The sequence below is a fragment of the Berghia stephanieae genome, chromosome 12 (assembly GCF_034508935.2).
Source record: "Berghia stephanieae isolate SIO BIC M18660-M18661 chromosome 12, UCSD_Bste_1.3, whole genome shotgun sequence".
Classification (NCBI taxonomy): Eukaryota; Metazoa; Mollusca; class Gastropoda; order Nudibranchia; family Aeolidiidae; genus Berghia; species Berghia stephanieae.
Window position 1 is genome coordinate 36,915,027 of NC_088371.1, and position 27,744 is coordinate 36,942,770.

Genomic DNA, 27,744 nt, shown 5'->3' on the forward strand with positions numbered 1-27,744 from the left:
AAAGGGGAAACCCGAAACATTCATTTGATCTGTTTTTGTAATTAAATTGAAGCTTACATTCAACTTCACGTTATTATTTATATCAAAAAGTTTAGAAACCTGTAACTTCCTGAATATAAATGTTGCAACAATGCAATGCAATGTGAAAGGCAAAATCTATCCTTCAAGTTTTAGTGATGATAAAATATCTTTGTTGATTTCAGTGATGATAAAATATCTTTGTTGATTTCAGTGATGATAAAATATCTTTGTTGATTTCAGTGATGATAAAATATCTTTGTTGATTTCAGTGATGATAAAATATCTTTGTTGATTTCAGTGAGATTGACAAACACATGGAAGGAATTAACAACCTGAGGAGAGACAAATGGATTGTGGAAGGACAGCTCAGACAGTTAGTCATTTATCTCAATTATTTTTGTGTTGTATTATTATATATGGTGTTTACAGACCAGTTATTAATACCCATATAATCAGTATATATGTACTCATATAAGTACCCTATATATATATATATATATATATATATATATATATATATATATATATATATATATATATATATATATATATATATATATATATATATATATATATATATAACGAAGTAATATAATCAGTATATATACTCATATAATAACCCTATATATATATATATAGATTTTTTAGTCAAACTTGCTCAAAATTCGGATTAAATTTTTTTTTTTTTTAAGATTGTTTGTATGTTGTCTTCAAGGAATTCCTCTGTTTAGAAATAATTCTCCGGAAGTTGGTAAAATTTTTATAGTCCTGAAATATGAAAGTGACTTAGCCTTTTGGGTGTCCAATGTGTTATGAATAAATTAACATTAAATTTCTGTTGTCTTTTAAAAACCAGACTGAGAGTATTCCAAGCGAAAAAATTCAACAAAATTCATCGAAGTACCATGGACCGTCGTCGCAACAACAGCAGCAGCAACAACAGTCGTGATAGTGGCCTTGGGGGAGGTGATGGTGGGGATGACTCAATGCCCCCCACACCAGGCAAGATGGGAGGAGGTGGGAGTGACGAGGAGGACGAGGACAAGGAGGATGAAGAAGGCAGTGGGAATGAAAGCGATGGAAGTACCAGTGCTCCTATATCCTCTTCCAACACGAACCTGAACAATATGCCTTTTGAGGTCAGTAGTGTTTGGATCTATAAAAAAACTTGAGCTTTTATATAGCGCAATATCCACAAAATGTGCTCAAAACGCTTTACAAGGGGTCCGTGACCAACAGCAACACTTAACATGTAGAATGAGACATGATGCCTGTCAGGCGATATTACAATTTTTTTCGGACAAAGACAACGCTGTAAACGGCCAGGTCCTCATTTTACACCTGAGTACGGTGAGAGAATGTGAGTAAAGAGCTTTTTCCAAGGACTCAACTATGTGCCGAACGAGGCTCGAACCCACGACCCTCTGATCCGAAAGCGAGTGTCATAACACTAGACCACATAGCCGCATCTACCTCTGAAGTTTTAATTTTGATGTTGATGCTGGTGGCAATGGTGGTGACATATCTGCCAGCCAACCCTTCTTCCACTTGGCGGAATCATTCCTATTTTCACTCTTCCTTCCCACCCGCTCTTTATAATTCTGATTTTCAAAAATGATGAAAATTAGTAAGAAGAGAATTTTTTTCTTTTTAAAAAAGTGGAGGGGGGGGGGGTATAAAGATGATTTTAAAAGTTTTTTTATGATTGCCAAAGGGGAGCTATGTAGGAAAATTAATTGCACTCCTTCCATCCACTCTTTCCCGTTCTATTACCTAACACATCTGATGTTGTTTTGCCAGCTGACCAGAAAACTTGTCTTTATGTGTTAGGTGACAAACTGGGTGGGGATCCTGACCTCCCATAGTGGGCAGGGGGGTACATACTGTGTCTTCTTTCCCCTTATATCTGTTTTCCAACTTGCTTTCTGTCTTTGTCTTCGCATGAGATTACTTGGTTTTGTCCTGGCCCTGGCCGGAGTCCTAGATGGGAGGGAAACAGTCAAATGCATAGTTACTGTTTTGGGAGATTATATTTTTTTCCTTGTAAATCATCTCTCTGTAATGTATTATTGTTATTTTAATATATAATGTAGGCATTTGAGTGTATTCCTCTTTGTTGGATTTTGTGCTTGTGTCTGGATGAGACTTATAGGTGATCTCAAACCAGGTGCATTGGTGGTATGCTCTTGGAATCTACATCTGATCCCTATTTGTTCCCAGTTCCCCTATGTCTTAGTTTTTCTTGGGTGCTTTAATTGTAATTCTAGAAATTTTTACTGTCCCATTTTCTTCCTTTTTACTGGCGCTGATATAACCTAAATGTGTTGCAAGCGCCGTAAAACCCTTAAAAACAAACAAAAACAAATTAGGTGACAAATGTGATAGGATCGTGGATAGCTCATACGGTAGAGTCACGCTCTCCCCGGCTAGGCGGAGTTGTCGTACCAGTAAGGTCGCGGGTGTTCAAACCCCCATCTCCGCCGTGAAATTTTTATTCTCTATTGTCTTCTGGCACTTTCCTACTCACTTCATCTTTTGTTGTGACGAATATGGTGGTCATTGGGATGCCGAATTATCTCCATTGGTACCTGAATTACTACATGATTAATTTTGAATTCTTACTATGCAAATTAACCCACTCAATCCTAGAGATTGTTGCTACTGTTCAAAATTTGATTAAAAAAAAAATATCAAAAATTAACATGTACATAGATAGTTTTATTCAACGACCATTATTAACATGCGAAAACTAAAAACATTAGCTTTGATACTACGCCTATAATTTGTCTCAGAAAAATGTAGTAGATAGGAATGGGGTAAAAGTAACCCTGTGTATACAACGGATATAGCCGGTGTTAGGGGTTAGTGAGTAAAAGAACAAGTAATTTTCTACAACTTCTGTTTCTTACATAAGTTATGATTTCCTCCCCATAATGAGTTGCCAAAATTATGTTGTTATTTCTGATCACTTCTTCATTTTGATAGATTTTATGGGATTGGTGATTCATTTGAATATTCATTGATTATGGGATTGGTGATTCATTTGAATATTCATTGATTATGGGATTGGTGATTCATTTGAATATTCATTGATTATGGGATTGGTGATTCATTTGAATATTCATTGATTATGGGATTGGTGATTCATTTGAATATTCATTGATTATGGGATTGGTGATTCATTTGGATATTCATTGATTTTAGGATTGGTGATTCATTTGAATATTCATTGATTATTGGATTGGTGATTCATTTGAATATTCATTGATTTTAGGATTGGTGATTCATTTGAATATTCATTGATTATGGGATTGGTGATTCATTTGAATATTCATTGATTATGGGATTGGCGATTCATTTGAATATTCATTGATTATGGGATTGGTGATTCATTTGAATATTCATTGATTTTAGGATTGGTGATTCATTTGAATATTCATTGTTATGGGATTGGTGATTCATATGAATATTCATTGATTATTTTTCCCGCAATTTGGGGTATGGGAGTCTGTTTTGGGTTTCTGAAAAGTTGGCAGCCATTTTATTATATAAACCAGATTCAAAATTTGGATTTAAATTTAGTTAAATAAATTATTATGACAAAATAAAGTTTCTCTATGGTTTGTTGATTGGAAAGCATGCGTTTGGTAGTTTTTGTCAGGTGTTGAAATAATGACTTTAGTTCCTAGCTCATTCAAGATAATAATAATAATAAATAATAATAATAATATAATAATAATAATAATAATAAATAATAATTTAATAATATAATAATAATAATAAATAATAATAATAATAATAATAATAATAATAATAATAATAATAATAAATAATAATAATGATAATAATAATAAATAATAATAATAATAATAATAATAATATATAATAATAAATAATAAATAATAATATATAAATAATAAATGTACATTTATATAGAGCTTATGCCGAAGCTTCGAAGCACTTCACACTGACCATCAGAAAAAAACAAAACGAAAAAAAAAAAATGTTTTATCATTTTCTGTTTATTATAACATTTTTCATACCTTGATTTTAATTTCTAATTTTTATAATTGTTGGAAATGCTCATCCTTACCTTCCATTATCAGTTTTGGTAAATATGTAATGATTGAAATGATTCCTAGATTTGGTTTTTTCCTTCACTTCTTTTTCAGCCTGTTGACGACTCATTGACTTTAGATGAATCGGACAAAAGAATTGAGAATCTTCAAAAGGTATTTGAGTGATGTAATCAATAAGAGGTCATGCATTAATAATGATAATCATAATAATAAATCTTTATTGTCCTCAAAAAAGTGGCAATTTGTCATTTGGTTACACATTTATAATAATACAATATTGACATAGACACACGGACACAGTTGCACACTAGTAACATTGACACACTCACACAGTTGCACACTAGTAACATTGACACACGGACACAGTTGCACACTAGTAACATTGACACACTCACACAGTTGCACACTAGTAACATTGACACACGGACACAGTTGCACACTAGTAACATTGACACACTCACACAGTTGCACACTAGTAACATTGACACACGGACACAGTTGCACACTAGTAACATTGACACACTCACACAGTTGCACACTAGTAACATTGACACACTCACACAGTTGCACACTAGTAACATTGACACACGGACACAGTTGCACACTAGTAACATTGACACACTGACACAGTTGCACACTAGTAACATTGACACACTCACACAGTTGCACACTAGTAACATTGACACACGGACACAGTTGCACACTAGTAACATTGACACACTGACACAGTTGCACACTAGTAACATTGACACACTGACACAGTTGCACACTAGTAACATTGTAGCCATCGAAAAAACAAAAAAAACTTTTTTTTTTTAATTTAAATGATCAAATGATTACAGACCAAAAATCATTCACTAAAATTTTATCATGACAAATTTAACTCGGAAGCAAATCTGTTGCCTGAAGCTAAGAATCAGACCTGTCAATGAAACGGCGGTTGTACGAAGTGAAAGTTAAAATTGAGCTTTTATATAGCGCGATATCCACTAGATGTGCTCAAGCGCTTTATAAGGGGTCGGTCCCTGGCCAACAGCAACATTTAACATTTAGGACAGGACAGGACATGATGCCTGTTAGGTGATGTTACAATTTTTTTTTCGTACAGAGAGTGTGCTGTAAACGTCAGGTACTCATTTTACACCTGAGTGCAGTGAGAGAATGTGAGTAAAGAATCTTTTCCAAGGTCTCAACTATGCGCTGAGCGAGGCTTGAACCCAGGACCAGTGAAACCAGTGTCATACCACTAGACCACATAGCTGCACATGAAGTTTCATGAAAAGTGGTTTTTTGTTTCCATTTTTGCATTGGCCTAGCTTATGTCTATGACTGATTTTGATCTTGTCTGCCTCAATTTCAATATGACTGATACAAATCCTGGGTGAAGTAGCGATTTTTTTTTTTCTTTCTGAATCCCCCCCCCCACCGATTGGGTAGCTGGGTCTGTTGAGGAAGTACTTTGTGATAGACTCGCGTCTTTTCCAAAATGGGTAGCAAGCAATTTTCTATTGTCTGTTTTACGCTATAGAAACCAGGATAAACTCCGACTCCATGAGCCTAATGGCTCTGAAAGGACTTACTTTAGTTCCTTTCTCAGTCAGGAGTCTGATATCACTTTTTAATCTACATGATATATAATTGGATTCAATAGTCTGATGTCACGTTGCCCAGGAACGGCGGCCATGGTGGTTCTAAACAAAGAAAATCATTACTTTTTATTCTTCATGCTGGCTAGACCTTTTCATATGTCTTGTGATCAGAATGTGTAAAAGTCAAAACATGATCAGATTTTTAATGTTTTTTTTCCCTCTGGATACGCTTTTATGCTCGTCCGAGAAATATTTCGTAATAGGCGTCCGCCATTGTTCCGATAGTTTAGAGCCAGTTACTAAGTTACCCTGTGTCATTACGAGGGAAGTGACGTTACGACTGTTGAAGCCCATTGTCTATTACATGATCAATCAGTCAGATGTCAGTTTTTATTTGGTCTGTATTTTAATAGAGACAGAGAGGGAAGGAGGTGTTTTAAACTAATCTCATCTCGATGTTACACATCACTTGGATATGTACCTTGATAGTATTACTCAGTCTGACAAGGCGGTGTTCAGTTTACTTAAAGGAGATAGATAGTCAAATAACTGTTTTAGGTCTAAATTACAATCATAGATAGATAGTCAAATAACTGTTTTAGGTCTAAATTACAATCATAGATAGATGGTCAAATAACTGTTTTAGGTCTAAATTACAATCATAGATAGATAGTCAAATAACTGTTTTAGGTCTAAATTACAATCATAAATAGATAGTCAAATAACTGTTTTAGGTCTAAATTACAATCATAGATAGATAGTCAAATAACTGTTTTAGGTCTAAATTACAATCATAGATAGATAGTCAAATAACTGTTTTAGGTCTAAATTACAATCATAGATAGATAGTCAAATAACTGTTTTAGGTCTAAATTACAATCATAGATAGATAGTCAAATAACTGTTTTAGGTCTAAATTACAATCATAGATAGATAGTCAAATAACTGTTTTAGGTCTAAATTACAATCATAGATAGATAGTCAAATAACTGTTTTAGGTCTAAATTACAATCATTAGCAATATTTCTTAGCTTAAATAAAATAAATGAGTCTAAACAAATGTAAATTATGTAAATCTTATGTAAATTCAATTGGTTAAAATTTTTGAATGTAGCATCAAATTTATATTTTTCACCCCCCCCCCCCCCCTCTCCCACCAATTTCCCTCCCATCCTGTACTGCCAGCAACATCTGGCCTACAGGCAAAAGGTATTCAGATCCTCTTTGCGTCTGCGTTCCATCAACATTGGTCAGGATCGTTATAAGAGAACTTTCTGGATCCTGCCCATGACAGGAGGGGTCTTTGTGGAGGGCATGGAGTCCGGAGAGCCTGAGGATTATGTTGAGGAGAAGGAGAGGAAGATCAAGAAGGAGAAAGAAGAGGAAGAAGAGGAGGAAAGAAAACAAAAGGAAGCAAAAGAAGAGAAAGTAATGGAAGGAAAGAGTGAGGGGGCTGGTGTGAAAAAAGAAGTGGAGGAAGGGAATGACGATGAAGTTAAGAATGTGGTGGAGATGGTAGTTGGAGAGAAAGAAAGAAAAAAGGAAGAAATTGTTGATAAGACGAAAGATAGAAATGGGAGTGTGATTGGAGAGACTGAAAAAGAAGATAAGATTGAAGCTGTAGTCAAGAGTGGGAAAGACGAGAAAGGAAAAAATAATATGATGTACGATGAAGCCAATGATGAGGAAGATAGTATTGTTGATGATGGTAATAACGATGACGAGGAGGACGAGGATGAAGAAGATGAAGAGAATGATGATGCTGATTTTGAAGATAATGAAATGAGCAACATGACTGGAATTTCAGAAAATACGTCCTGGACAGATTCGGATTTCAACGATTCCAATTTGAGTTTCAGTGGATTTAAAACAAGCGTGAGTCCGATCCGATCGTCGAGTGTGAAAGTGACAGTCGACATGAATGGTGGGGAACAAAGTGATGAGGAAAGTAGTCAGGGCTTGTTTTCGTCATCATCACCATCGGATATCAGTAAGAATCTATCTTTCCGATTAGAAAACGGGATGGACAGAAGGAACAGTGGGGAAGTCAATGTGGAAGCATCACCTTCTGCTCGGCTGGAACGTAAGATTGTAGAAAGTAGTTCTGAAAAATCCGAACCTGGGAAGATAGTTGAAAATATTTCTAGTGATTTGGTTAAGCTGAATAATAACTCATCATCTTTGCCATTGTTGTCTTCAGTTTTTGAAAATGGAAAATCTCATATGGATGAATCTCAAATCAAATCTGTGAATGTCGTAGATGATGAAACGGAACATTTGAAGAATGCGACAGATGTTGTTAATGGCAGAGTGGATGCTGGTCAGGAAGGAACTAGCATGACGCATGATTGTCATATTTCAGCATTGGATAATGGGAAGACGGATAATGTTCCTTCTGGGAAAAGTTGTGTCAAAGTGAACGGTTTTCTTAAGGATGACCAAAAGGATGCGAGTTTGACTGCGAGTGACAGCAGCCTTAACAACATTAGTTTGATATGCGACTCTGAGCCAAAACAGGTGTTGTCTGTTGATATGACATTGAATAAAGTTAAAGAAGAAAGGAAGTTGAGTTTAGCCTTGGATGACGAGATTGTTGAAGATAAATTGCCAGCAGCATCATTATCAACACCAGCATTATCATCTGCAGCGAGTGTTTGCGTAGACTTGAGTGTAAATGATAATGAAAAGGACGACAAAGTTATCCAAAAAGCATCACCTCTCTCACCATTGTCAGATTCATCTTTGATGCAAAACTCTAGTGCAATGACTGTCCAGCAAATTGAAACTGCTACAAAATCTACACCAGAAAATGTTGAGGTTTCAGGAAATGATAATTCCAAGCTGCTGCCAGTAGCCACTGACATATTACGAGTTCCCAAAATAGGACAAAATAGAGATTCCTCTCTTTTCTCTATGGTAAACCACCAGCTGACGAAAGCTACCACAACAACAACAAATACGGCCTCTATAACTGTTAACAATAACGGCCTACAGGAAGTTGATGGGAATAACGATATAATGTCTGGAGCAAAACAATTCTCATTGACAACAACAACCACAACAACAGCCACAGAAAAAGGTAAAACTTTGTCACTGCTGAAGCCCAACAACTCAATCCTATCATCATCGTTACTATTTTCTTCTTCATCATTATCACCAACAATAGCATCATCATCACCATCATCATCATCGTCATCATCATCATCATCACCACCATCAACCCAACAACAGAGTGTTGCATCAGATCTGAGGTTATTACCATCATCAACAGCATCATCATCATCATCTTTATTTTCACCAACTCATTCCACCAAAGGGAAGAAACACACTAGAAATGGACAGGATACAGTTGCAGCTGCGGCTCTAATTGCAAGTCCTGCCCCGCAGCCGGCTCATTCCAAACCTATAAACCGCCAGGCCTTGCCTCCTTTCCATCCATCAGCCATGGCCAATCCTTGCCTTGACCAAACCCCACCAGCCGCCCATTCAAGCCACGCCCATGATAAAAAATCACTCCTTCATCTGTCTTTGAAGGATTTGGGCCAACCTCAACCACCATCCACCAGGCAAAGCTCCTCCAACTTTCACCAGACCCCACCTCATTCCTTCAACAATCCAGCCCTATCTGTCAATTTATATGGCGATACCACTAGTGCTTCCCAAGCCTTATCCAGCCTTGCCTCTTTCGCATCTCCACCTCCTGCCCACCAGCATCTCTCTACCTCCTCATCATTACTAACATCAACGCCTAAAGTCTTGACGTCGACCACAACGTCTACCAACACAACATCAGCTGCTTCATCAATGTCTTCAAAGTCATCCAAAACCATGCCAGCTTTCTCCTCTATCATTGACCAAGTATTGAAGAATGAACCAGAATACTCAAGCTCTCAGCTTCTACACCATGCCGCATCACAAGTAAGAAGAACTGGAGGTGCTGCAGATAAAGATGTGCCATCATCATCATCATCACTACCATTATCAACAACGCCACCATCATCAAAAACTCCTCCACTATCAAAACTGCCTTTAACATCAACAGAATTATCATCTCTCATAACATCAGCCATGTTATCCTCTTCTTCATCATCCTCATCAACAATTTTATCAGAATCGGACATTAAAGACGAGTCTGTAATCAACAATTCACAACAACACCCGATGTGGTTCTCGCTTCTTCCCAGAACACCTTGTGATGAACTCTCCTTAACGCGACCAACCAGCAAAAGCCCAGGTGCTTCAGTCTCATCGTCCAGCTCAATCACAAACTCACCAGATCTTGCAGCTGTGGCTGCCAGTCTACTACTCAACTCCTCCTCTTCATCGGTAACATCCCTCATCAACTCTTTAACAACATCGGCAACCGTTTCATCATCATCCTCTTCTTCTTCACCCTCCTCTCACTCAGCTCTCAGTCTAGAAAATATACTTTCACTTCTCCAATCAAATTCACCCATATTGTCTCAAGAATCACCGTCCCAATCGCCCGTTTTGGATGCTTCTTCCTGCGATTTTAAAGTTCCACAACCTCCAGTTGAATCATCTTGTTCATCTCCCGCTTCGTCTACAATGACAATGGCCTTGAACTATGACCCCTGGGATTTACTTCGAGCAGCACAGGGAGAAAGACAGTTCATCCCTGCCAACAAGCAACACGGCTGGTGGCGAATCTTTGACCTCGGTCAGATGAAGAAGATTATGTCATCTACCATGAACAGAGGCATCCGTGAACATAACTTGCAACGATCTGTGCAGAGGTATCTTGATTATGCTAGAGGTCACGTGACTTACGACTCGTCCATTGGAGAAAGTGATCCCAGTCAAGGTCAAGGTAATATTCTTGATTTAAAACTTTTTTATTTTCGGTATTTTACACAGAAGGTAGATATTCTATTTAATATTCGAGCCACTTTTGTACTTTTCCAGAGATGTCAACTCACCTTTTTTTTCTGTGCCCGAATACAGTCTTTATGTGTTTGGTGGCAAAGTTGGTGGTCATTTGGATACAGCTGGGTGGGGTTCCTGACCCCCCATAGTGGGCAGGGGGGTACATACTGTGTCTTCTATCCCCTTATATCTGTTTTCCAACATGCTTTCTGTCTTCGTTTTGGAATGAGATTACTTGGTTTTGTCCTGGCCCTGGCCGGAGTCCTAGCTCGGAGGGAAACAGTCAAATGCATAGTTATTGTTTTGGGAGATGATATTTTTTCCTTGTAAATCATCTCTCTGTTATGTATTATTATATTTGTTATTTTCAATGTATAATGTAAGCATTTGAGTGTATTCCTCTTTGTTGGATTTTGTGCTTATGTCCGGATGAGACTTATAGGTGATCTCAAACTAAGTCCACGGATAGTATGCTCTTGGAATCTACATCTGATCCCTATTTGTTCCCAGTTCCACTTTGTCTTACTTTTTCTTGGGTGCTTTAATTGTAATTCTAGAACTTTTTACTGTCCCATTTTCTTCCTTTTTACTTGCGCTGATATAACCTAAATGTGTTTGAAGTGCCGTAAAACCCTTAAAAACAAAAACAAACAAAAACATTTGGATACAGAATTATCCATTGTTAAGAAATTCCTATGTGGGGCAGCGTGGCTCACCGGTACCGTCTTTGCTTTGTACCTGGAAAGTACTGAGTTCGATCACCCTCCACTGCGTTGTGTGGCCTTGAGCAAGTCACCTACCTCGCCCTAGCTCAATTTGCGGCGCTACATTGCGGATGATGCCTGGGTTATTCCAGTTTTCCCTTGGAATGGACCCTAGAGAAATATTTCCCCTATGGGATGAATAAAGGGAATTTTATTTTATATTTGTTTTGTCTCAAATTCCTATTTTCTGATCTTTTGATTCCACTTTTGGGATATGAAGGGTTGGCAGGTCTGCTTACATCATACCTGCCAACTTTCACGGATCATCCGTGATTGCTACAGAAATTTGATGACATTTACGGACTTAGGGGAATGGAAGAAACGTTATGGATTTTTATTTCACTGCAATTTTGTCCCGGTGTTAGAGAGAAAATCTGTGTGGGGCTCTGTGGTCTTGTGGTATGACACTCGCTTTCGGATTAGAAAGTCCTGGGTTTGAGCCTCGCTCAGCGCATAGTTGAGTCCTTGGAAAAGACTCTTTACTCACATTTTCTCACCGTATTCAGGTGTAAAATGAGTACCTGGTCGTTAACAGCGTTGTCTCTGTCTGAAAAAGATTGTATTATTGCCGAACAGGTTTCATGTCTTAATGTTCCGTGTTGCTATTGGTCGGGGACCCTTTGTAAAGTGCTTTGAGCACATTTAGTGGATATTGCGCTATATAAAATCTCAATTTTTTAAATTATTGAATTAAACGTCATTTTGTCTTCCGATTTCCACATGACAATTTCCAAGTTGGCACCTCTGTCATCGGGCAAGGTGTTTTAGCTCTTAATTTAGGACAATAGTGTGAATTATGTGACTCTTCGCCTCAATTTGGTATTAAGTCGGGTTGGTTAAGATGTTGAAAATTGAATTTATAGCCAGAAAAATCAGACTTGTGTTGAGTTTGTATGTTTTATTAAGGAGAGTGGATACCATATTTAGGGTGCTAATGCCAACAATTTATATTTTTGACCAGTTTAACATTTAATTCGGCTTCTAAGCATATGGTTCGTTCCGACATACTACCTTTTTGAGACAATGGGTCACATATGCCTTCATTTTTCTTTCATCCATTATGAATTATTCTTCTACATTAAGTGTTGCTGTTTGGCTTGAGACCCCTTGCAAAGCACTCTGAGCCCATTTAATGGTTATTTTCATATTCATATGTCAGGTAGTCACAAAAAAATGTGCCGCTCTTTATCATCAGTTTGTATCTCTGAGACTATTCGTCTGATTTCTTTTTAATTCAAAATAAAAATTAAACAAATCCTTATACGAAGACTCTCAAAATTTTTTGAATATGAATTGAGAAACAAAAAAGTTACAGTGATTTTTCAAAACCGTGTTCAGGAATACAATATCACAGAAAAATGACGCAACATTGTAGAGAGTAAAACGGCCATGATCTTAACTTTTGTTGCCGTTTTTATGTTTAGCAAACATTAATAATATCACCATAAACATTATTTTTATTATAATTCTCATTAGCATGTAAGAAATCGTCTATGTAGCACGTACACATACATATTTTGGTCCAATGATTACAAAGTTATCCCTTTAAATGATCAATAGCACCGTATAGCAATGTAGTATCTTTTTCCAATTTGAAATGCACTTCCGAATTTCCTCAACGGCATCTCCTCCCAGCATAAAATAATTCTTTCTCTGGGTGGGGATCCTGACCTCCCATCGAGGGCAGGGAGGTACATGCTATGTCTTCTATCCCATACCCGTTTTCCAATTGTTTCCTGTCATTGTCTTGGAATAAGATTACTTAGTTTTGTCCTGATCCTTGCCGGAGTTCCTTGGCTGGGAGGGAAACAGTCGAATGTATAGTTTTGGGAAATGATATTTTTTTCCTTGTAAATCATCTCTCTGTTATGCATTGTATTATGTTTCGTTTACATATTATATATGATTTGTAAACATTTCAGTATATTCCTCTTAGTTGGGACCTGTGCTTGTGTCTGGATTAGACTTTGAGGTGATCTCAAACTAAGTACTTTGATAGTGTGCTCTTGGAATCTACATCCTTTCCCTATTTGAACCAATTCCCCTTTGTCTTACCTTTTCTTTTGTGCTTTAATTGTAATTCTAGGACTTTTTACTATCCCGTTTTCTTCCTTTTTACTGGCGCTGATATGACCTTAATGTGTTGCAAGTGCCGTAAAACCCTTAAAAACAAAACAAACATCTCAAGGCTTCCTCATTATAGTTTTAACAGTTATGTAACATTATAGTTTTAACAGTTATGTAACATTATAGTTTTAACAGTTTTGTAACTGGGTGTTCACAGAGTGTCCCAGGCTTAGCTACAAGTGTCCTCTTTAAAGAATTACAATGCGCAAATGCCACAATAATTTGCGTCACAATTTCGCCGATACCAAAATTTTTAGGTGGTGCTACAAAATTTTATATTACTCAAAAACTGCCCATCCAATTATTTTGATATCTTGCTATTCTATTACCAAAGAATACTTCTAATAGTAGTAAAAATTTGGAAAATATATTGTTATAACTTTTTACAATAGAAAGAAATAAACAGCGATACGTTTTTCTGTGATCACCTGATATAAAGGCTGATGTTTTTTTTACATTTTTGTTTTCTTTTTTTCAAATTCCCATCTGTGTTTTCAGATAATCAAACCAAGGCGAGCAGCAATAATATGAAGAGAAAATACCCACAAGGCAACAGTCCAAATTGTAGTCCTGTCAAAAAGGAAAAGAAGGAGGAATTGTGTGATGAAGACGGGGAAAAGAATGAGTTCAAAGGTGACAAGGATTCTCAAGGAAAGGAAACTTCAGCCGTGTTAAGTGATGAGAAGAATATAAAAATTAAAACTTCTATACAAGATGAAGAACACAAAACAGATCAGCAAAGTAATGGAGTGGGTGAACACGATAGCTGTAGTAATGAGGATTCTGTTTCTTTTGACAAACTCAAACATGAGGGAGAAGGTGAAGAAAATAAGAAAGAAGATGAAAACGTCATCAGTGTCAAAAAAGAAAATATAGAAGATAATGATGAGGATGAGAAAAAGAAAGATGATGATTGTCTGAAAGAAGTAGTAGTAAAGGAAGAGGAATTGGCTGATTTTGTACCTCCAGACAAAGAAGATTGCTGGTCAGCAGAGACAATGTACGAGATAGAAGTGGCTGCTGTAGAGGATGTGGAATCTCTTGAAGACCGGATTTACCATGCGAGTCTGCAGGCCAAAGTAAGTTGTCTCCTTTACTGAAATATATCTTTTTTATGTGATAATTTTCCATTTTTGAGAAGTTAACTGCGAAAAATAAGAGACACATTTGAAGACCACAGGGGAAAAACGATCAAAGTCACATTTTTCAGCTTTTGAGAAAATCAAAATTAATTAAAGCTTGGAAACCCATTTGAAAATGCCACATGATAATATGAATTGAACTGAATGTGAATTACTAAACGTATATATTTTGACCACAAGTCAGATACATATAAAAAACAAGCTCTCGGTTGGTTTTAATACCAAATTATTGTGACATTAGAACAGTGAGTGTCTTTCGGACTTTGATCGATTTTCCCCTGTGGTCTTCATTTGATATTGAAAATCAGATGGTCAGACCCCTGAGACCATAAGCTAATGATATGGAACAAAGAATATTCCATTTTTATCCTCTGACACTTTTATTTTCAGTTTTTCAATTCTATTCTTTCATCTATTAACTCAGAATTATTTTTGTCAGAAGTCCTATGAAGATGTCCAAAAATATGATATAAATTGAGTAGCCTCCCTTATGCGGCTATGTGGTCTTGTGGTATGACACTCGTTTTCAGATCGGAAGGTCCTCGCTCGGCGCATACATAGTTGAGTCCTTTGAAAAGGCTCTTTACTCACATTCTCTCACCGTACTCGGGTGTAAAATGAGTACCTGGCCATTAACAGTGTTGTCTCTGTCTGAAACAATTGTAATATCGCCTAAAAGGCGTCGTGTCCTGTCCTACATGTTAAATGTTGCTGTTGGCCAGGGACCCCTTGTAAAGCGCTTTGAGCACCTTTCATGGATATTGCGCTATATAAAAGCTCATTTATTTATTATGTCCAAAATATGATGTAATTTAATAATACATGGCAGCACAATATCTCGAACATTCAAATCTAGAACTCAGTGAAATTTCAAAACGCGTCTAAATTCCCTTCATCTTCTTCTTCTTCTTCATCTTGTGGAAACCTCCAATATTGTCGAGGATCACTCCACAATTTGTAGGGTATTACATTTTAAACTTGTTAAAACACTGCAAATACTTTTAAAAAGATGATGTGAGTTCTAACAATCGGGTGAAGGCATGTTGGCAACCGTTTTCAGCCATGTCAGCTGGGAGGCTATTCCATAGTCGGGCAGTGGAAGGGAAAAAACGAATGTTTTAATCTTCTCTATTTTCATAGTAATAGCTACGCTGATAATATCTTGAACAAACTTGCACCTAAAATTCTTTCGAAGTGGCTATTGGTTTGTTCTGACCGTTTGGAACCCCACGCCTGTTTGGCAGTATTTTATTAATTTATCGATTTATTTTTGTGATAAATGTCTTTGATACAAACATAGCCTTCTATTTCTTATCTTGGTATTTCATGCCCTCCCTCACCCTCTCCTTTGCAAATCACCTTTTGAATAGAAATGCTGTCTCCAGAATGATGGAAATGTGTTGAAATAATGCTATTTTTAGACAAGGATTTATTACAGATTTATATAAAAACGTTTCTTGTGATGATTTAAAAAAAAAAATGTATTTGATTTTGATTTTTTTTTTTTTTTTTTGTAGTCTGGATGGAAACCTAATAGAGAGACAGGAATCAAAATGGTGGACAGGACTGTAAAGGAAGTGAAAGATGATGAGAGTTATCCCCTTGACGCTGGCATAGCTCGTCTGCTGGAGTTGGAGGCGAATATAGAGCGTAGATATTTGAAGCCGCCCTTATCAAGAAGGTACGAATTATAAAAACAACAAATTCCTGCCTGACATTCTATTGGTTCTCTTGATAATGCATTTCTTTAACTCACTCAATCTTAGAGATTTTGCAACTTTTCAAAATTGGAAAAAAATGTTTTAAAAATGAGCATGTACATGGATGGTTTTATTCAACTACCATTAACATGTAAAAATTAAAATCATTAGCTTTGATACTACGCCGATAATTTGTCTCATAAAAATATAATAAATAGGCATGGGGTAAAAGTAACCCCGGGTAAACTACAGACATAGTCGGTGTTAGGGTTGAGTGAGTTAAGGGAGATTTTCTCATGGCTAACATTATCATTCAAAATAAGTTGTCATAGTCGAATATCTTAATATTTCGATTTGTTGAAACAGTTTTGAGTAGAAATAATTTTTTTTTTATTTGCGGCTATGTGGTCTTGTGGTATGACACTCGCTTTCGGATCGGAAGGTCCTGGGTTTGAGCCTGGCTCGGCGCCTAGTTGTCCTTGGAAAAGGCTCTTTACTCACATTTTCTCACCATAATCAGGTGTAAAATGAGTACCTAGCCATTCTCAGCGTTGTATCTGTCCGCAAAAAATTATAATTTCGCCTAACATGATGTCATGATTTGCTGTTGGCCAGGAATCCCTTGTAAAGCGCTTTGAGCATGTTTAGTGGATATTGCTCTATATAAAAAAAAAGCTCAAAAAGGGTTAAATTTTTATTTTTTTAAATAGAAATAATTTATTATTTGTGTGGCTTTGTATGACACTCAGCTTGTAACTTGTAAGACAATAGGTGGGTGATGTCAAGTTTGGTCCTCTATTCTCAATTTGTTTTTACCATAATCAAGATATAAATTGAGTAGCCTAACTTACCAGTCTGTGTATTTGAAGTGATTTTTATCAATTTTGTTATTTGTGTATTCTTTTGTGAATCTCTCGTTGATGTCTTTGACATATTGGGGTTTTTGTTTTAATGTGAGTGTTTCCCAGTTGGCATCTGGCAAGTTAAAGTCGCCGGCGAGTAAGTATATTTGGAGTACTCAGTCCTTTACTATGTGTTTTTGTTAAAGTTGCATGTAATTGGTTTCTTTTCTCAATACCGCTGGTTAGTAGTAGTAGCGTATGGCTACACCTCCTCACCTGAAGTCTCCCGCCGGTCTTTAAAATCAACACAGCTGTTGAGGACAGCCTCGAAACCTCCCACCAATCTCGTCACAGGACAGTGTAAATTATGTTGGACTATTTTTAACTGTGTGGATTGGAATTGGCTTTTCTGTATACGGTGCTGTGACATTACTCAATATATATAAAATACTTTATGTCTCCATTCAAATTAACAAAGAAATACAAATGAAAGAGTGAAAATGGAGAGGCTTCCTTCGTATGGGAACAGTAAACTAACATTTAATTATACCTCTGCTGCCGTACCATGTTTTTAAAATGTTCCCATACGAAGCCTCTCCATTTTCACTCTTTCGTTTGTATTTCTTTGTTAATTTGAATGGAGACATAAAATATTTTATATCTATTGAGTAATGTCACAGTACCGTAGACAGAAAAGCCAATTCCAATCCACACAGTTTAAAGATATTCCAACGTTTACACTGTCCTGTGACGAGATTCATTAGTATATTACGATCACCGGCTTCAGGCAGCCCCTACCGTTTTCTACAAAGAAATACACCAATTTCTGTTCCCAGTGTATTGCTAAACATGTCCAACATGGCGTCTGGTTCTGGGTCCAGTGACAACAACAAACAACAACAGGACTCTGGCAGTACGGATCTGGAAGAGGAGGAGGACATTCCACCAGGCCTGTTGCTATGGCGACAGGCTGTCATCGGGTCAGAGAGTCCTGCCCAGTTAAGTCTATGCACCCAGTTACTGGGTAAATCCATATCCTGGGAGAAGAGCATTATGAGAGTGGTGAGTGCTTATTTTTTTTTTGTTTGTTTTGTTTTGGTGTTAGATTTGTTTGTTTTTTGTTTTTATTTGTTTTTCTTTTTTTTTTGTAAATGTGCAGGTGGTATGATGCTTTGCTTGTGACCTGAAGTTTAACATTGGTGATGGCTGGCATTTTGTGCTGGGATTATGTGCGGTGGATGTAGCTGTTGTGTTAGTGATGATGATGATAATTTTGTTGGTGGTGGTGGTTGGTTTTAATAGTTGTTGTGATGAAATGATGCGTTAGGTGGTGATGCCTGCAGTAGTGATGGTATGGTGATGATGATGATAATGATGATGTTGTAGTGATGGTGGTAGCGATGATGACGTGGTGGAGGAAATAACAATGTGGTAGTGATGGGACTGATGATGTGGTTGTGTTGATTGTAGTTGTGGTGGTAGTATTGATTATAATGATGTGTTGAGATGCTTTTAGCAGTAAATAACAATGTGAAATTGAATGTAAGCTTCAATTTAATATACGAAAACAGATATAGGTATATTAAATTGAAGCTTACATTCAATTTCACATTGTTATTTAGCGGGTGGTTGGATGGGAGCATCACCCTTGAATCATATACCTATGATGTTCGCATGGGTGTACGATCCGATAGTGATGTCGTTTCTTCTTCTCTTTACTAGCCTATCCTGCTTCTTTGGTTTGTGATTGTATTTTTGACAGGGGATATTTTTTTTTTCTGTAAATCTTCTGCCTGTTTGTTCTTGGTTATTTATAATTTAGCTTATGATATCTTTAGGTTATGATTTTGATTTACATTTGTACTATTTTTGTTAGATTGCTTGTTTTTTTGTTTCAGCGGTCTCTCATATAACCTCATTGTGTTGGAAGAGACCTAAAGCAACAAACAAACAAACATTGTTATTTATTTCTTCAAGCTTCGAGCAGCAACATTTACATTGCTTTTAGCAGTGATGCTAATGATAATAAAATGTGGTGGTGGTGGTTACAGTAGTTGTGGTAGAGTTGATGATGTGGAGGTGGTAGCGATGATGATGACAATGTGCAGAAGTGGTTGCATGTGGTAGTTGGTAGATTGTTGTAGTTGGGGTGATAGTAATAACGATGAATGATAGGTGGAGGAGGTTATAGTAGTTGTGGTAGAGTTGATGATGGTGGTAGTTGTAGTTGTGATGGTGATGGTGATGATGATGATGATGACGACGACGACGACGACGACGACGACGACGACGACGACGACGACGACGAGGACGACGACGACGAGGACGAGGACGAGGACGAGGACGAGGACGATGACGATGACGATGACGATGACGATGACGATGATGATGATGATGATGATGATGATGATGATGATGATGATGACGACGACGACGACGACGACGACGACGACGACGACGACGACGACGATGATGTAGACCTGTAAATTCTCAGTCAATTAACTGAAATCAGTCAATTCGTCAAATTCAAATATTTTTAAAAAGGGAAGAAAGAAATGAATAAAGAAAGAATTCATGAATGGTAGTCGATTGACTGTAAAGTTAACTAGGAATGTTCCACAGCCCCACGCATAGCTCATGGGCCGTTTATATTAATGATGGATATATATTGCCAAGGCTAAGCGACGCTTTTTAGAATTGCCGTGTCTGAACACACCCCAGTGTATTTTCACACAGCCTTCGTGAAATTATTTTTTCACTTTCGAAACCTGTCGTAGCCAATTTTAACTGAGCCGCCGAGCGATAAATTTCACTGTTTCGTCTAAGCCAAAATTGACCACATTTTCTTGAAGGACAGGAAAAGTATGAGAAAGAAAAATTCGAAACACCGAAAGTTCGTTATGTAGACACCTTCAAATCGAAAGTTAAATGATTGCTACAAGCACATCTCGATTACCTCATGTTGTAAACAAACTGGTTGACCGTTTCTAAGTTTCTTCACTGATTGGGTACCTAATTATAAGGAACAATGGTAAGTAGCCTAATTAATTCCCTCGCAATTTAGTTTTCTGCCATTGCTTTGCTCAAGTGAGCTTGCTGTTTACCTTTCATTTTGATTCTTTGGATTTTACCGCTACGACGAATTACGAAGAGTCTCAGTTTCAGTCAATTTTTATAGAGCTCATTTACAGGTCTAGATGATAACGACGACGATGATGGTAATGGAAGTGGGAGTAGTCGTTGCAGTGAAGATGATAATGTGGTTTCAATGACACTGCAGGTGATGGAGATAAAAAATAAAGTGAGTAGATGTGACTCATATATAAGGGAACAACACAAAACAAACAACGTTTCGGCCCTTAGCCTTCGTCAGGAGATAGTAAACAAAAACACAAACAAATATATAAATTTACAAAATATCACATTTTGTCAAATGTGGAAATAAAATTAATGGGAGACTTTCCTCAAACCCCTAAGACCTGACTGGAGTTTGACTGAAATGTCCATCACCTGTAGAATTTTTGCTGCAGACCAGAATTTTTTTCATGCAAAACCGGACTTTTGACATCTCTGGTGAGACAAATTAATAATTTGGAAAATTTATACAAGTATAAGGTCTGTTGAATTTCTTTTAACATTTTTTTTTTCACCAATCAGATATGCCAGAATTGTCGCAAAGACGATAATGAAGCTGAGTTGTTGTTATGTGATGGTTGTGACAAAGGATTCCATACCTACTGTTTTAAGGTGAGATCTCGCACAAATTTATGGAGTATGATCGTAGTCATGGTTAACATGTATAGCCTGACATTGACAAAAAAATGACGTCAAAATGCCAGTCTTTGGCCACAAAAGAAAACAAATCGTGAGTTGTATTCAATAGTTCAACCAATGGGACACTTGTTTCCATGAGCACTACTAACGACAACTTACTAGCGGGGCAAAAACCAGATAATGACGTCAAAATGCCAGTCTTTTTGGGTTTCAGTGTCAGGCTATAACTTAACGATGGCTACGGTATGATGCAGCTGGGATTAGAATTCCCTTCTTTTCATTTTCATGTAGATGATTCTGACATCTCACGTCAGTGTGTGTATGCAGCCCGTTTTCACAAGGATGCATGCGCCGTTCAGTCAGAGAAATTTTGCCCTCAGTGAGAATTGTGCAATTGTGCGGCTATGTGGTCTTGTGGTATGACACTTGCTTTCGGATCGAAAGATCCTGGGTTCGAGCCGCGCTCGGCACATAGTTGAGTCATTGGAAAATGCTCTTTACTCACATTCTCTCCCTGTACTCAGGTGTAAAATGAGTACCTGACCGTTGACAGCGCTGTCTCTGTCAGAAAAAAATTGTAATATCGCCTAACAGGCGTCATGTTTTGTTCTACATGTTACATGTTGCTGTTGGTCAGGGACCCCGTGTAAAGCGCTTTGAGCACATTTAGTGGATATTGCGCTATATAAAAGCTCAATTTTAAAGCTCAATTCAATATATTACTGGAAAAGGAATTGACCTCATCAGGACCTATAAGGTCATCAATAATGAAATATTGCATCAACAAATTGTCTCAGTCATAACGGAGAAAACACTTTTTTTTTTTTTTTTAAACCTTGAAACAGACCTGCCAACCCTTCCGCTTTTGGCGGAATCATTCCTATTTTCACTCTTCCTTTTTGTACTATTCCGCCATTTTCTATAAAATTCCGATTTTCAAAAAATGATGAAATGGTAAGAAGAAAAAAGGGTGAAGAGGTTTGTGTCTGTGTGTGTGTGTGTGTGTGTGTGTGGGGGGGGGGGGGGGTTGTTAAAAAGGTGAAATTCCTACCTTTTGTCTCAAATTCCTATTTTTAGGCGTTCTGATTCCACTTTTGGAATGTGAAGGGTTGGCAGGTCTGCTTGAAAATAAACTTGGCTGATTTTATTGCTTTTACTGCATATGCCTTGGTTGTTACAGTCTATCTTCAGCATAGATTTGAAGGACAAATGGCACTTATGATATTTGGCAACTTAAGTCTACTACCAAATATTGTTAGAATTCACTTCCTCTTTCAGTCAGGCAGGCAGTCACGCAGCACAAGTAGATTTTATAGGATATAGCTAAAGGCTCTTTTTAGAAAAATATGTCTATTGACATGTTTCCTTTTAAATCCAGTCAAAATTATGGTTAATTTCTATTATTTATCCCTTGTCGCTTTGAGCACATTTAGTGGATATTGCGCTATATAAATCTCAATTTTATTTATTTTAAAAATATTTTATATATCTAGTGTTTTTATTTTGTTTTATAGTAGAATTTACCTACGTGCCATGAATTTTTTCATAATTGAATTTGTTCGTAATTTTAATTCGCTTTATTTTCGTTCTTTTTTTTAACGAACAGCCTAAGATGGAAAACATTCCAGAGGGAGATTGGTACTGCTTCGAGTGTGTGTCCAAGGTATCGCTTTGTTTTCTTTACTCTTTTCCACAACCACTAAAACATGTTTTATTACTTCAGTAATTTTATTACAACAGTATTAAATTTGAGCAGCTATGGCCCCTCAAGGCTGATATAAACTGAAAAAGCCAGAAACGGGCGCTTAAATAACCTAAATAGTGTTGAAAGCGCCGTTAAACACCTAAAAACAAACAAATAAACAATTTTCTATCTTCTTTGTCTATTACTGTAACACATCTTGACAGGTTTTACCCCAAAAGTGTAGCAGGAACAGGCATATTTTAATGGAGTATAGTAAACAACCTTATGGTCTTATTATTGTATAACATTTGGCTTTTTACCAGTAGGTCAAAGGTTTAAATACCCCTGTGGACATTGCAAAAAAGTAAGTCCATGGAAAAAAAGCTTTTTACTCAGATTTTTTCACCAGACTCTTCTGTAGAATAGAACCTGCCTCTCATGATAAGCTTACATTTCATTTAGTGAAAACCTTTTAATAATAATAATAATAATAATAATAATAATAATAATAATAATAATAATAATAATAATAATAATAATAATAATAATAATAATAATAATAATAATAATAATAATAATAATAATAATAATAATAATGATAATAATAATAATAATGATAATAATAATAATATTCATCCAAACAAATGGAAATTCGTTTACAAACGTGGCGTTCATAAAAATGTATAAACACAAAGTATACATATATGCAGATGATGTCGATTTTATTGGATCAACACCAGCAAATATAGACATCATACAAAATACCCTCATGAAATATAACCTCCAAGTCAATGCCAATAAAACCGAATTTACAACAATATCGAGGAACAAAGAGGAATGGAAAAGAACAAAGAAAGTCGGCTCACTAATTGGAGACACCGAGGATGTACAAAGAAGAAAACAGCTATCAAACGCCGCACTCAGTAAACTCACCAATGTATGGATTAGAGGTGACAAAATAAAGAGAAAAACCAAACTGAAACTGTACCATGCTCTTGTAAAACCGGTACTTCTGTATAACTGCGGCACTTGGGCGTTGACAAAATCCGAAGAAGAACATCTGGATGCCTTCCATCGCACACAGCTAAGAAGGGTACTGGACATCAAATACCCCAAAAAGATCTCAAATGAATCACTCTATAAGATCACAAAAGAAAGACCAATCTCCCTTGACATTTTACAACAACGATGGCAACTTTTCGGTCACATACTACGCAGGGACAAAAACATACCAGCAAACCAAGCCATGTCGGGATACTTCCAAAAACACGGGAACCTTTTCAGAGGAAGACCGATCACAACACTCCCCGTGATCCTAAACAAAAACCTCACAACACTTGGACAAAGCATTAGTCTCATAACGGCAGGGGACCTTGAAAATCTGAGAACCCTAGCAGAGGACCGGCAATATTGGAGACACCTCACACAGGAAATACTGGAAACAGCCAAGGCGACCCGATCTTTCGGTCGAGACGCGAAAGGCATCTAAGTCAAGTCAAGTAAGTCATACATATATAATACATATAAATTTTACAAAACGAGACATGTTGTCCCCATGGCCCCCGGTTCGAACCCATATGCAAATGTACAAAAATGTAAAAATATACAACCAAGATCCAATAATTAATTCTGACATCCCATTTTGTTCATCTTTCATCAGGCAAGCGGAACTCCCCACTGTGGTCTTTGTGGCAAAAAAGGTGGTCGACTTGCCCATTGCTCCAAGTGTCCGCGTTACGTCCACCTCGACTGTCTGGACCCCCCACTTCCAAGGATACCCAAGCGATGGCAGTGTGCCAATTGTTTGTGTGAAAAGGTCAGTAGTAGGTCATGCTAATGCTAATTGTTTGTGTGAAAAGGTCAGTAGTAGGTCATGCTAATTGTTTGTGTGAAAAGGTCAGTAGTAGGTCATGCTAATTGTTTGTGTGAAAAGGTCAGTAGGTCACGCTAATGCTAATTGTTTGTGTGAAAAGGTCAGTAGTAGGTCATGCTAATTGTTTGTGTGAAAAGGTCAGTAGTAGGTCATGCTAATTGTTTGTGTGAAAAGGTCAGTAGGTCACGCTAATGCTAATTGTTTGTGTGAAAAGGTCAGTAGTAGGTCATGCTAATTGTTTGTGTGAAAAGGTCAGTAGTAGGTCATGCTAATTGTTTGTGTGAAAAGGTCAGTAAGTCATGCTAGTGCTAATTGTTTGTGTGAAAAGGTCAGTAGTAGGTCATGCTAATTGTTTGTGTGAAAAGGTCAGTAGGTCATGCTAGTGCTAATTGTTTGTGTGAAAAGGTCAGTAGTAGGTCATGCTAATTGTTTGTGTGAAAAGGTCAGTAGGTCATGCTAGTGCTAATTGTTTGTGTGAAAAGGTCAGTAGTCGGTCATGCTAATTGTTTGTGTGAAAAGGTCAGTAGTAGGTCATGCTGATTGTGTGAAAAGGTCAGTAGGTCATGCCAATTGTTTGTGTGAAAAGGTCAGTAGTAGGTCATGCTACTGCTAATGCGAATTGTTTGTGTGAAAAGGTCAGTAGTAGGTCATGCTAATGCTAATTGTTTGTGTGAAAAGGTCAGTAGGTCACGCTAATGCTAATTGTTTGTGTGAAAAGGTCAGTAGGTCATGCTAATTGTTTGTGCAAAAAGGTCAGTAGGTCATGCTAATTGTTTGTGTGAAAAGGTCAGTAGTAGGTCATGCTAATTGTTTGTGTGAAAAGGTCAGTAGGTCACGCTAATGCTAATTGTTTGTGTGAAAAGGTCAGTAGATCATGCTAATTGTTTGTGTGAGAAGGTCAATAGGTCACGCTAATGCTAATTGTTTGTGCAAAAAGGTCAGTAGGTCATGCTAGTGCTAATTGTTTGTGTGAAAAGGTCAGTAAGTCACGCTAATTGTTTGTGTGAAAAGGTCAATAGGTCATGCTAATTGTACTGTTTGTGTGAAAAGGTCAGTAGGTCACGCTAATTGTTTGTGCAAAAAGGTCAGTAGTAGGTCATGCCAATTGTTTGTGCGAAAAGGTCAGTAGGTCATGCTAATGCAAATTGTTTGTGTGAAAAGGTCAATAGGTCACACTAATGCTAATTGTTTGTGTGAAAAGGTCAGTAGGTCACGCTAATTGTTTGTGCGAAAAGGTCAGTAGATCACATAATACTAACGAAAGAGTGAAAATGGAGAGGCTTTGTATGGGAACAAAACAGACAATGGACATTTCGGGTACAAACCGCAGTAATGTTGAAGTGATCATCAGTGTCAAATTGAGGCTGTTCGTACATGATTTCAGAAACGACTTATTTCCTTGTCAAATTACTAAAATTGTGTATTTTTTGTTCTTGAATTTCAGATACAAACTTTCCGATTTTTCCTCTTCCGCACAGAAATCCGACAAAACTAAAACAATATTTCTAATTTCTTTAGTTTTCAAGATATTGGATTGATTTTTCATACACATCTGATCAACTAATAAATAGCTCTTATATACCATATTTACCCAGATATAAGCATAGTTGTGTTATATGTCACAAATCATGCTCATCATCAAAGCACAACGTGTTATTGTGGTCTTATTTGAAAGAGAAAAAAAACTTAACAACAAAAAATTAAAAATTTCCTCTTTGTGACATGATCGAATGTAATAAAAATGGTTTGTTCAAATACTGCTACAAGTCATAATGTTTATGATCATTAGGATATACAACAATTTAAGGTCAAGCTTTACTCTGTCCGAAAAAACTGTAATATTGCCTAACAGGCGTCATGTCTCGTCCTATATATTAAGTGTTGCTGTTGGCCAGGGACCCCTTGTTAAGCTTTTTCAGCACGTTGAGTGGATATTACGCTATATAAAAAATCTTTTTAAAAACCCCCAAAAATAAGGAATCAAGCTTATTTTCTGATGATAATTTTTAAGAAGTAATTATTACTTGTTTCGTTGCCTTTTCTAAAGATTAAGCTTTTTATACATGTCCTATTAATTATATCTTCAGGGTGGATCCAAAAGGTCTCGTAAGCGCAAGGAAAGCCTCCCAACCGTTCAAAGAATCACCAAACTGGTTGTGAAAGAGGAACCAACCGACTCCGATGACATCTTTCCAGGGGAGGCCTCTCCACCTCCGTCAACATCAACACCATCATCATCATCTGCCACCAAGGAAGAACCACTTACCATTACAACCTCCTCTGCTAAAAGATTGGACGTCAAACTTACACCCGCAACAGCAGTTGATGGAAAAATTACGTCTGCTACCAAAAATAGCCCTCTTCCTTCGTCTTCTCCTCCGGAGAAGAAAAGAAGAAAAAGGAAAGAAAAGGAAATATCCGGAGCTGTAGTAGTATCACCACCTCCACCATCATCATCATCATCATCAGCTTCAACAGCCGAAGTGGTTTTATGTTCGCCATCCCCTCCATCTACGTCCAATTTACCAACTGTATCTCTTACCCTGAATTTAACCCCAACATCATCTCCAGCGTCCGCTTCGTCAACACTGAAAAAGAAGAGACAAAGGAAGACAAAAGCTGAAAAGAGTAAGAAAGAGTCTGTGGGGACGGGTATCGGGACAGCTGGCCTAGCCGCTAACAATGGCAGTGTTGGAGTTATCATTCTGGGTAAACCAAAGGTAGAAAAAGATGGAAAGGTCAATTCAGTCGGGGCTACCTCATCACCATCATCGACAACGTCATCTTCAGTAGTGATAACAGAGAAAGAGAGAGCCAAGGAGTTCATGCATTGCAGGCAAGGAATTTATTTAAAGAAAACATTATATTTATATACCTTCATTTTCATACATAGATTCGTTCTATTATTTGTATTAATATTATTACTATTATTATTGTTATTGTTATTGTTATTATTATTATTATTATTATTATTTGTTGTTGTTGTTGTTGTTGTTGTTGTTGTTGTTGTTGTTGTTGTTGTTGTTGTTGTTGTTGTTGTTGTTGTTGTTGTTGTTGTTGTTGTTGTTTTTGTGGTTGTTGTTGTTGTTGTTGTTGTTGTTGTTATTATTATTATTATTCAGTGATGCCAAAACTCCGGGTTCACCGGAAAAACAATCCGGTCTGGAGCAAAAAATTCCGGGTTACGGGCAACTTCCGTCGAATTCCGGTGATGTTTAATTGTTCCAAGGATACTCCCCCCCCCCCCCCCCCCCCCCGCCCC

The 27,744-nt window shown here is 37.1% G+C and overlaps 1 protein-coding gene across 7 annotated transcripts in view; it reads left to right on the forward strand.

Moving 5' to 3' along the window:
• Positions 1–27,744, forward strand: part of LOC144957872 (uncharacterized) — a 104,948-nt gene that overhangs the window by 72,446 nt on the left and 4,758 nt on the right. For all 7 annotated transcript variants that reach the window (XM_078889362.1, XM_078889366.1, XM_078889363.1 and 4 more), the window contains 11 exons: positions 320–394; positions 878–1,160; positions 4,194–4,253; positions 6,875–10,520; positions 13,966–14,546; positions 16,127–16,290; positions 17,988–18,213; positions 20,809–20,898; positions 22,532–22,588; positions 24,270–24,425; positions 26,570–27,318. In XM_078889362.1, coding sequence (XP_078745488.1) covers positions 320–394; positions 878–1,160; positions 4,194–4,253; positions 6,875–10,520; positions 13,966–14,546; positions 16,127–16,290; positions 17,988–18,213; positions 20,809–20,898; positions 22,532–22,588; positions 24,270–24,425; positions 26,570–27,318 — 6,087 coding nt within the window. The remainder of the gene's footprint in view (positions 1–319; positions 395–877; positions 1,161–4,193; positions 4,254–6,874; positions 10,521–13,965; positions 14,547–16,126; positions 16,291–17,987; positions 18,214–20,808; positions 20,899–22,531; positions 22,589–24,269; positions 24,426–26,569; positions 27,319–27,744) is intronic.